This window comes from Centruroides sculpturatus, unplaced genomic scaffold (assembly GCF_000671375.1).
Source record: "Centruroides sculpturatus isolate CEXI.00-Female unplaced genomic scaffold, Cexi_2.0 scaffold40, whole genome shotgun sequence".
Lineage (NCBI taxonomy): Eukaryota > Metazoa > Arthropoda > Arachnida > Scorpiones > Buthidae > Centruroides > Centruroides sculpturatus.
This window is the reverse complement of record NW_019384602.1, coordinates 631,828-643,603: the sequence shown is the minus strand read 5'-3', so window position 1 is coordinate 643,603 and position 11,776 is coordinate 631,828. Positions and strand designations below refer to the sequence as shown.

At 28.0% G+C, this 11,776-nt stretch overlaps 1 protein-coding gene across 1 annotated transcript in view; it reads left to right on the top strand.

Moving 5' to 3' along the window:
- Positions 1 to 11,776, top strand: part of LOC111625067 (activating signal cointegrator 1 complex subunit 3-like) — a 121,085-nt gene that overhangs the window by 33,889 nt on the left and 75,420 nt on the right. Inside the window, exons 7-10 of the mRNA XM_023368097.1 lie at positions 4,116 to 4,251; positions 7,313 to 7,438; positions 8,170 to 8,370; positions 11,332 to 11,472. Coding sequence (XP_023223865.1) covers positions 4,116 to 4,251; positions 7,313 to 7,438; positions 8,170 to 8,370; positions 11,332 to 11,472 — 604 coding nt within the window. The remainder of the gene's footprint in view (positions 1 to 4,115; positions 4,252 to 7,312; positions 7,439 to 8,169; positions 8,371 to 11,331; positions 11,473 to 11,776) is intronic.

Sequence of the window (11,776 nt, the reverse complement as noted above, 5' to 3'; positions counted from 1 at the left end):
ACACACATACATACATACATACATACACATATACATACATATATATATATATATATATATATATTTTTTTTTTTTAATTTTCATTCACTGCTTTTTGCTTTCTTTTCTTCACTTCCACAGCACAAAAATTAGTGTTGTTTTATATATATAAAACAACACTAATTTTTTAATCTTTTCTAAGTTATTTTTTAAGTTATTGTTACATTATGTTATGTAAGTTAAGTTTTAGTATCATTTTCCTTCTCCCTCTCCTCCTCCACCAGTTTACACCACCACCATCGTCTATCCTCAAAGATAAAGTGCAAATAAAACTACATTTTTTTTTATCAATTATTGTTCTATTATGGTTATTTACACATTTACAACTACAAAATGCATTTTCCAGTGTTTTCCTTACTAAAGTTTTTTTTTCAATGTACTTCTTAGCTTTAATTTGAGTGTGTTTTTTTTCGTGTTGGAATGAATTATTTGGTTTTACATGTAATCGTATGGGGAAAATGATTCACCTTACGACATTTTCATGATATTATCTCAGTTTCAGAACGGATTAATTTCGTATCCTGAGGTATCACTGTATAATATTTTAAGTGAGAGCCTGCACACACAGATCTAATGTTACATTTTCTTCTTTCTTGTGAAGTTTGCAAGAAAAAAAAAATCTTTGTTTTAAGCAGCAGGGTATAATGGAAGGAAATATTAGAGATTTTTCCATTTAACAAGATTGTTGTGTAATGCTTGCTCTGTCAATGCAATTGTGTTTTGTTCAAACATATGTTTAATTTTTTTTTTAGTCTGTCTTTATGTACTACCAATGTAAAATTAATAGGTTCTGATTTCTAGATCAAAGTAATAAGGGACATAGATGAAAATATCTTGCTTCATTACTTGGGATAATAAACAAGTTTTTCACTTGCAGTCTTTGCAAATCAGATGTTGAACAACAGAAGAGATAGTACAATGTTAATTTGATGGATAAAAAGTTTCACTTAGTATTTTTAATGATAGTTTTTCTTTTCACATTTATTTTAACATTTCTAATGGTCTAGAAAGCAAGAAATTTCAGTTTGAAAGTTCAAGGATATCTGTGCTATGAAGAATTTTGGCTACATTCCAAAATGTTAGAATGAGGATTAGGTCAATTTTTTAAAAGCTTTTTAGTGATGATAACGACTGTTTAACATAACTCTTAAGTCATATGATTTGTTTTTGTTTCATTCTTTTAGCAAAGTTTCCTAGTCTAACAATAACATGATTTTATTAAAAATACAGTAGAACCTCGATTATCCGGACTAATTGGGGATGAAGGTAGTCCGGATAAGGAAAAATCCGGATAATCAAAACAAATACTTTAATTTGTCTTTTAATGATAATACAACACGTTTTCTTTTCAATGACATATTGGTAATATTAAAAATAAATACTGTATTTAAATCGTGATCAAATTTTTAAGAAACAAACATTCGTATTGAATTTGGACTACTACTGACCAACGCTAACAGACTACCTATTATTTAAAAGGCCCCCTGGTGGCACAAGAAGACAGATTTTATAAAATAAAAAGCAGTTGAAACTGCATTTTTATGAATAAAAATTTGACAAACTATTTATTGTTTTATGACGAGTAAAATTTTTTCGTCGCGTTCGCGGCTTGTAAGTAATGCATAAACCTTCAAAACACGAGGCTCTTCGGACCGCGAGGCATAGACGGTGGCCCATGTTGCCCATGCCTTACGCCGCCCTTGGTCATAGAAATGATGTAATTTGTAAAATAAATTATTTATAAATACGTATGTCAAGTTATATTTTTATTACGACACAAAATATATTTAAGAGTTTACGGCCACTGTGCTGGGTGAGACGTTGTTGAAACAAAAAAAGTTATGCATTCCATCATGTACATAAACAGTATCGTAATTCGCCAAGTGCAAATGAGCAAATTCGTAAAATTTTTGTTTATTTTGAACAATCTGGATAATCAAAAATCTGGATAATAGAGGTTCGAATAATCGAGGTTCTACTGTATATTGTTTTTATTATTATTGTGTTATTGACAAAAATGTATTTACACATTATTCAGAGTATTTGGAAAGTCTGGAATCATAGAAAAAAGCATTTACAGTTGTATCTCATACTTTGAATGACTCTATGAACATTTCATAGTTTGAACATTAAATTTGACAAAAATTTATTTAGGAGTTTGAACTGTGCCTGCAGTGAAAAAATGTGCTTGAAACATAAATACAATCTGTTGTGCACCCAAGTCATCTCTTGCTTGTTATGTTCATATGTTTTCAGTGATTTTTTTTGTCTTATTTTTGTGTGTTTGATTATTCATAGATTTTTAACAATTTCTTTCTGCAATTTTTCTTTGTCATTTTTTTTTTGGGCACTCCCATACATTTTGTATCTTATAGTTCAAAATTTTCTGAATGAAACTGTTTAAACCACATTTGACATGTTTGAAGTAAGGAGCATCTTGTGTGATATGCTTCTTGTCTAGTTTTGTGTTCAAAGCCACCTTAGCGCTTGTATAATTGAGGGAGCATTTTCCCCTCATTACAAATGTTTTTACTATTTGTATGACATTATATTCTTTCTGATACTCATAAAGCATAATGTGCCCCATATAATTTTTATCTGAAGACATTTCAACTTGATTTTATTCAAACAAAATGCAAAGTAAAAAGTTTAAAATAAGCTTTTAACAAAGAAACACAATCTCATATTAGCAATAACTGTTCAATTTCACAACTGTTATAATTAAATCTCATATCTATGTTAAGTAACAAGGGCTGTTAAAAATACCAGAAACTTTCTGTTCAATCCAATATAATCTTTACTTATTAACCATGGCATCCAAGAAGTGTGTGGAAGCAACAAAATCTAAGAGGAAGGTTGTATCAATGATTGAGATGAGAAAGGAACTTATCACAAAGCAGGAACATTGTGTGACAGATGTCGCAGCCATGTTTAAAATGCCAAAGTTGATGGTGTGCTACCAGTAAATGCAATTTTCATTTTATTATACAATAGTTATGTATTTTATTTATTGTTTTTGTGTTTTAATTCATTGTTAGGGTATTTAATTGTGTTATTTTTACTTTAAATTATGTGTATTTTCTGTTTTAATTTTGTTGAAATGGGTATTGGAATGGATTAATTCATTTTCCATTATTTTTAATGGGGAAAAATTGATTTGGATTTTAAATGGTCTTCTGCAATGAATTAAATTCAAAGTACGAGGCACCACTGTGTTATTAAAGAATATGCTTGATATGACTCTTCAATCTCTACACACTTTTATAAGAAATGTCACATTTTTTTGTATTCAACAGAGCATATAGGGGTCAATATCCCAACAGGTGATAAAAAATATTGATTTTGATTTGGTATTTATTTTATTATGGTCTATCAATAATAAGAAACATGGATTTATCTGTAAAAGTGCATGTTGATTAAAGGAAATATGCTGAACATTTTCTTTAAAAACATGCTCCATATTGTTGAAAATAAATTTCTGTGACTAGACTTTTGAATGCCCTCTATATTGAATAAAAGTTAATATTTATTATTTTTTGTTAGCTTATTTACATATTATGAATATAAATACTAATTTATTTTAATCATTTAATAAAAATGACTTCTTTTAATTACTATCAATTCTTCATGTATTTAATATTAAATATTTTATCACAATATCTCCTATTCTGAATACCGGTATTTTGAACAATCTTGTACTCACTCGTTTAACCTTTACTTTCCGGTACTGCTTAAACTTCATAAAACAAACGTTTTTGGCCTCACTCGAGGTCTGCTTCAGGTTACAAGAAAAACCGGTTTCCAATCTTAGAACGTTCCTTCAAGAATCGTTCTAAGATTGGAAACCAGTTTTTCTTGTAACCTGAAGCAGACCTCGAGTGAGGCCAAAAACGTTTGTTTTATGAAGTTTAAGCAGTACCGGAAAGTAAAGGTTAAACGAGTGAGTACGAGATTGTTTAAATATTTTATATGATTTACTTTGATATTTACATTAAGAGATATAAAACATTATACGGTATATTATATTTGTTATTTTTAAAAGAGTCTGTAGTCAAACTATTTTATTGTTTTTCCAGAGAAGCAGAATTACTTAAAAGTGTGCAAGTTCCTTTATACAAGAAAGTAGTTCCCATTCAAAGAGAAAAATTTCCTTATGTTTTTGATATTTATTCAGAATCAAAACTAACTTCTGCATTTATCAGTGGAAATAAGGTATTTATGCAAAATTTTTATTTAATAAATTTAATTGTTTTTAATAATTTATCGAATAAAATTTCTGTTTTGATACATTTTGTAAATTATATATTTTATTTATTTAGTATGTGTTTCATCCACTTTATGAAAGAATAAAACAATAGAAATACATTAAATAAATGAACAATATATAAAATCCAAATAATTACAAAAACTGACCAAACTATGATGGCCTGGTATCATAATAATAAAGATAAGTGGGTTAAAAAAGGTAAACAAAATAATAAAGTTTCTGGTAAAAATACAAAAAATAAGTATTATGGTAAAAATAAAAACAACAGGGCTCACAGCTTGTCAACTACCAAATTATGTATTTTATATATAAAGAATTCAGATTTTTAAATCGGTTTTGGGTAGTAAGATGACTCAATAAAGGCATACTGATACACAACACTTTTTAAAACAAACTCTTTTATACTATATTTAAGTTTTGATAAATGTTTCCTGTAATAACTGTTATTGTGATAAACAAAAATTCATTACATTTATTAAATTATTTAATTATTGAAAAATATTTTTATTTAACTAATGTATCATTATTAGAATACAGTAGAGCGTCGATTTTCCGAAAGTCAATCATCCGAAACGTCAATCATCCGAAAGAATTCCAGTCGGCAAATTTAAATTTTCGCCAGTGCTGTGGCGCTGCAATCTTTGGCTATGTCTTGGGCTACTCAAATATTTTACGTTTTTGATACTAAATTAACATCTGAAGTATAATTTTTTATTATTTTTATATTTTTCAATATATTTATTTTGTTTGTACAAAATAAAAAAATAATTTTTAATGATACAATAGTCTTTGTTATGTTTAACATCGATGAAAATTCAATGCGAAGCGACACGCAATGGAGAAAAATTTCGACATCAGATACGTTAAACTATTTTTTCGTACGTAAATCAGTTATCCGAAATATCAGTTATCTGGACAACCCCAGTCCCCAATTGATTTGGAAAATCGACGCTCTACTGTATTTCCATTTTTATAATGCTCAGTGTTTGTTTAGAAATTATTTAGTATATTCTTCTTTAGAATAATTTTTATCATCACCATCTGGATTTTATGGGCTTTGTCACAAAATCCACATGATGATGATCCAGGCCTCTGCCACGTTCACTACATTCTTTTATCTCTCACTATTTTCTGCCTTTATTTTCCAGTCCTTTGCAGTGCATTTTTTCTCACATCTTCCTAGATCTTACTGTTTGTCATAATTTCTTTGTCTAATAGAGCATTTTTGTCATTCTGCATTCAATCAAACAGGCAATGTGTTACTTGCCCATTTAAATCTATGACATTTTTGTATCCATTTATCAATAGTTTTCCAAATAGATCATAAAATTTGGTTTTCATTTTCTTTCTGTATATATATATATATGTTACAGTCAAAACCCGTTTTTAGTTAGAGCACGTTTTAACTAGTTGAAACTAGTTTATACTGAATGTCTTTGTTAAAACCTGTTTTGTCTAGTTAAAACTAGTTTTAACTCAAATACATTTTTGACTAGCAGTAAATTCTAGTTTTAACTAGACAAAACGGGTTTTAACAAAGACATCCAGTATAAACTAGTTTTAACTAGTTAAAACGCATCCTAACTAAAAACTGGTTTGACTGCAACGCATAGAGTGATTCGGGGTAAGATGGTAAGCGGGGGAAGATGCCTAATTTTTGATATTTTCAAACGGTGACGTCACATATTGTCATGTATTTGTATGATGAATCGTTGGGCCAATATTGAGTGCGGAAAGCTGTAGTTGGCTACCGTTACTTCATTTTCTACATCCGAGAAGAATAAAAGCTAGATAAGAACGAAGTTTTTGTTGTGAAATGTTTCTAGAATAATTTTAAACTAAAAGTTAAAATGGAATTTATTAAAAATTGCTAAAAACAATTAATGTGTGATGTAGTTAAGGTTCTAAAGTTTCCATTGTCAGCTACCGCCGATCCCGATCGGACATGCTGGAGCACGTGACTCTACTAGGCATCTTACCCCAACAAATGGAAAATATGCCACATTTTTCTTGGGGTAACGTGCCTATTTTTTGTTAATTGATTTCCAATATGCCTATTTTTAATAAACTTTTGTTTTCTCGTTTTATTGCAGGATATGCATAGAAATTATATAAGGACTTCTCAAAAAAGTTTTTGGACTGAAAAAAGCTTTCAGCTAGCTATAGAACACGTTAGAACGGGCGGAAACTTAACAATACTTATACTGTGCTGTTATACTTACTATGAAGTACTTTGTACTACATATGCAATAAATTAAATTTGGTTAAGAAATTCAAAAATTAATTTTAAGCAATTATATTTGTTATCTTACCCTAATGGCATTTGGCATCTCACCCAGATACTTGGGGTGAGATGCTTAAAATGCCAGACAGTGAAAAAGTCGTCATTGCAAACACAGTATAGAATTTTTTAAAATAAACTCCAAACTTTTATTTGAAAGACATACTCCAGAATATGATATTTTCATTAGAGGGCTCCTAAACTCAAATTAGCGCTGTAATTTTCTTCATAAGCAAAATGTTAGGCATCTTCCGCCGAATCACTATACATAACTTTATTTCCCCCAAACATATTTATGTAGCTAAAATTAGTTTTAACTAATGTTAAAAGTTAAAACTAGTTTTATCTAAAGTCAAAACATATACAGCAGTAAATTAACTAGACAAAACTAGAATTTACTGTAGTCAAAAATGAATTTGAGTTAAAACTAGTTTTAACTCAAATTCTAAAAGTTAAAACTAGTTTTAACTAGACAAAATGGGTTTTAACAAAGACATTCAGTATAAACCAGTTTCAACTAGACAAAACGGGTTTTAACAAAGACATTCAGTATAAACTAGTTTTAACTAGTTAAAACGCGTTCTAACTAAAAACTAACATATATATATATATAATTACTATCATAGATTTATTTGTATACTATTTATATTTCTTGATTATTTATTTAAATGTTTTTTGTATACAATATAATTGATTTTTATTTAAAAACTAAAATTTTTTTCTAGTTAATACTTCCAGTTGGACATAAACAAATAAACAATTCAAAATATCAAGAAGTAATAATACCAGTTAGTGATCCACCTCCTGCAGATATTGGAAGCACATTAATATCAGTAGAAACATTAGATGAGGTATGTTAATTATAAAATATAATGAGATAATTTAAATTGTTAAAATACATCCTGAAAATCTATTTCAGAATGTATTTGTTACTTGTTATTTAATTCAAATAAGAGTGAGTACTTAATAAATTAACAATTAAAAAAACAAATGTTTCAAAATGCCAAAAAGCACTAACTGTAGAGAGGATAAAATCTCTGGACTCCTGTAGTTGTGTGTAAAAAAGATGTTGTGAATTGGTGCATTTTCATCATTTTGAAACTTTTTCAAAACATAAACATGTTTCTTAAGAATGTTAGTTTACTAAATTCTTGTTTCAGGATGTGACAAAAGCCAATTTTTACAAATTTTTTTCTTTTACTGTTTTGTCAATTTTTTACTAATCTGGGCAACTCCACAATTAGTTTGGATTTATAAGTGTGCTGAATCACTTCTAATTGATTTGAATATGGTTCAGTACCTAATACATAATCCAAATACCTAAATTTAATGACAATCATTTATGATTGACATTAAATTTAGATATTTGACCATTTAAAATTTAGGTATTTGGATTTCTTGATGGCTGTTCAAAATTTTTGTTACTACTTTCTACTAGCTTTTGTACAGAAAAAGTTTGTGTTTATAAGGATATATTAATTAGGATTTATAAAAATTAATTTAATTAGAACACTTATAATAAAGATTAATAAATCAGTATTATAAAATCATTACAATAAATTTTATTTTAATTATTTTTTAGGTTGGTCAATTAGGTTTCAAAGGAATGAAAACATTGAATAGAATACAATCAGTTGTATTTAATACAGCTTATAATACAAATGAAAATTTACTTATTTGTGCTCCAACAGGAGCTGGTAAAACAAATATTGCTATGTTGACAGTACTACATGAATTAAAACAACATATGGAAAATAGAGTTTTGAAACATAATAATTTTAAGGTTTGTTTTATTTTTATATTTTTTTAATATAAGATATTTAAGTGCTATAAATTAAATTCTATACGTTTGATATTAATATTTAGTGGTGTGCTGTCCTTGGAAGTGGTGGAAGCGCCACTTCCCTTGTATTTTCTAAAATATAATTACATATTGTGCAATTATGTTCATATTTTGACGTACTTTGAATTCATTAAAATTAATATCTTTATTATAACTGCATTATGTATCTTATTACAAATTTTTATACTACATGTGAAAAAAATGATAAGATTACTATTGTATATTGGAATATCAGTGGCGGAATGGAAGTGCTGTATTGTTGAATATGGGACAGCTTCCAAGCAGCTAGATTATATGCATTTGCACATGCGCTTTACAGAGCACCAACCTCACCCAGTTTAGCTGGTGGAAGCTACACACCAAAATATCGTATAACACTTTCAATGATTCTATCCAGGGCTGTTAGCCACCCACGTACTAGATATTTGGCTGCCCTCGCCCCATTATGTGAATCACAAGTAGATTTATAACTTAACCCAACTGATAGGAGTTTACTGGTATGTTTTTTATGATAGTTCTATATAGTTGACAGGAGTTTAAAAAAAATCCATTAAAATATTTGATATATTTATTCTGCTCTCCCATCTTGTATTACTTACAGATTTCAATGTTAAACTAATGATATTACAAGTTAGTATGTCCCATATACAAGGGGATGAACAAAAAAATGTGTTCAATTGCTGTATAATGTTAAAAAATTAGCTGTTACTTTGGCAGTATCAATTTTCAACTAAATTTAATGAATGAGATGCACAAGCTCTAGAATTTATTTTCCTTAAATTTTTGATTTATGTATCCATTGTCATAAAAATTTGTCTTTCCATTTCTTTCCCGAGACTACAAATATTCAAGTACAAAGTAACTGATTTCAACTTATTTCTACTTAAGTAGTTAAATAATTAAGAGATTAGGGAGTTAGGGACATAAAACCCTGCTGAAAGAGCTGGAATTTTACTTAAAAGCTTAACCAAACCAATCTCTAGCAGAGTACAGTGGGGATGGATTTCTTCATAATATTAGATAATAAAGACAGAAATTTTTCCAGTTCAATGAGAGTCCCTGAAAAGTTGTAAATTTTGGAAATTTCCATGGGCACCTGGTCCTAAAACAAATTAGAAAACAAATCACAGACTAGTGGTTGAGTTTAATATATTTAGATTTTTACAACTATGGCGAGAAATGTTTAAAATTTACAACAACCCTGTTGCGTCCTTTGAGGTATATTAGTGATGCGACAAAAGAGGCATTTGACATTGACCAGTATCGGCACCCTTGGGATTTGGCAGCTCATGTGTATGCACACACTGCAACCTACTCTGATTCCTTCCATCAGCTACTGGTAGGGAGCTATTTGACTAAGTGGATTGTTTTAAGATTTAAAAAGTAAAGAAGATTTTATGTTATTTTTATGTACGTTTCTTTACAAAGCTATATTTAATTATAATTTTCTTTAAAAGTATATTCATACAATTGAAGAATATTTTGTACCAAGTATGTATATCCACCACACATTTTATTTTACCAAGTAAGTTTTTATTATTTTATTTTTAATTTTAGCCCATATATCATGGCTAGCAATTCAGAATGTAATTGTGATATTAAAAATACATTTAGAGAAGTCTACGGTTTTTATTGGTTTATCGAACAAACGAATATGAATGGACCCTAGACCATCACTGATGCGCAGTTAACTAATTGCCCCTGAAAATCGTCTTAGAGAAACAAAGCTTCCCTATTATCAAATGTCATGGCATGCCACTGTTAATATATAGTTTTATAGATACTCTAATCATTGCAAAACTGATTACAAAATAATCACTTTTTTCTTGAATATTTATTCAAGTTTGTGTTTGTTTATTCATTTGGATTATTTTCATATAATATTGATTGAATTATATGTAATTTGCAATATTTGCAAACTTCTTTTGCTTAATCGACTGTTTAATTAATTTATTTTAATATAAATAATATCAAATTTTATAAAGTTTAGAAATAAATTCTCATAAATTTTTAAAGATATGACCATACATATTTTTATTGTTAGAAAATAACAGAGAATCTGCATTATTCGTTTTTAATAAATTCTTTTGTATTAAATTAAAAACTTATTTATTATTATTAATTTTTTTTTACAATTTAACTTCACACTAGTAGCATTGAATTTCTTTCCTTTTGGATACATATGTAATCATTTATATAAAACGATGACTTATTTCATCATTCAAGATATATTTCATCAAAGGAATATAGTTTTTGATGCATATAATTCACATCTGATCTGATTTTACATTAGCAGACTATTTTTATACTACATAGAAATTAAGATTCCAATCTATATTGCCAGCTGATATTGATTCAAAGACAAAATGATGCCATGATTATATCTTTATCAGTTATATTGAATTAGAGACATGGAACAATCTTGATTATAAGAATCTGTTGTTAGCACTTCAGGTATCTAACTCTTAATATTTTAATGAAATCAAAATTTCCAAAATTAAAAGTCTATGGTTTGTACTTTATTAATCATCAGAAAAGCTATATACTGTTTGTTCATTGCATTCTAAATTACTTAAAATTATTATTCAAATATTTACTGTGAATGTAATTTTTAATATTTCTAAATGAATTGGAATATTGTGGAAAAATATTTTGTTTTCGATCAAAACATTTCAAAACAGTTAAATGTTCATTTATGAAAATTTATAATATTAATCCAACAATTTTTAAAGTTTATAGTCTTTTTATTATATATATGTATAATAATAATTATTTTATTCTATATTTAAAAGAAGTTTATTGCCGATTAATTTTTATTAATACAGAAATATTGAAAAATTTAAATGAATAAAATATGTTTTAATTAAAAATAAAATATTCTGTATGGATATTTTCTTTTAGATAGTTTACATTGCTCCAATGAAAGCCCTTGCATCTGAAATGACTAGAAATTTTAGCAGAAGACTTGACGTTTTTAATGTAATTGTTCGAGAGTTGACAGGAGATATGCAATTAACAAAAAAAGAAATTAATCAAACTCAGGTAAATAAATATCAGTTTTTGTAAATTTTCGTTTGTATATGATTATTTTCCTCCTTTCCTTTCTACCTCTTTTCCCCCCCACCCCCTACACACATCCCTTCTCTTTCTTCTCTTCCCTCACTCACCTCTTTCTCCCTATCCTATTCCTTCCTTGGCTATACCCTCGAGTTCGGCCAATTACTTTAAATCTTATGTTTTATGTATATGATTATTTAATACTTTTATTCAAAATATTTTATCTTGTTCTAATTTAATATGAAAAAAGTATTTAATTATTATAAGTATTAGCTCCAACAGGAGCTGG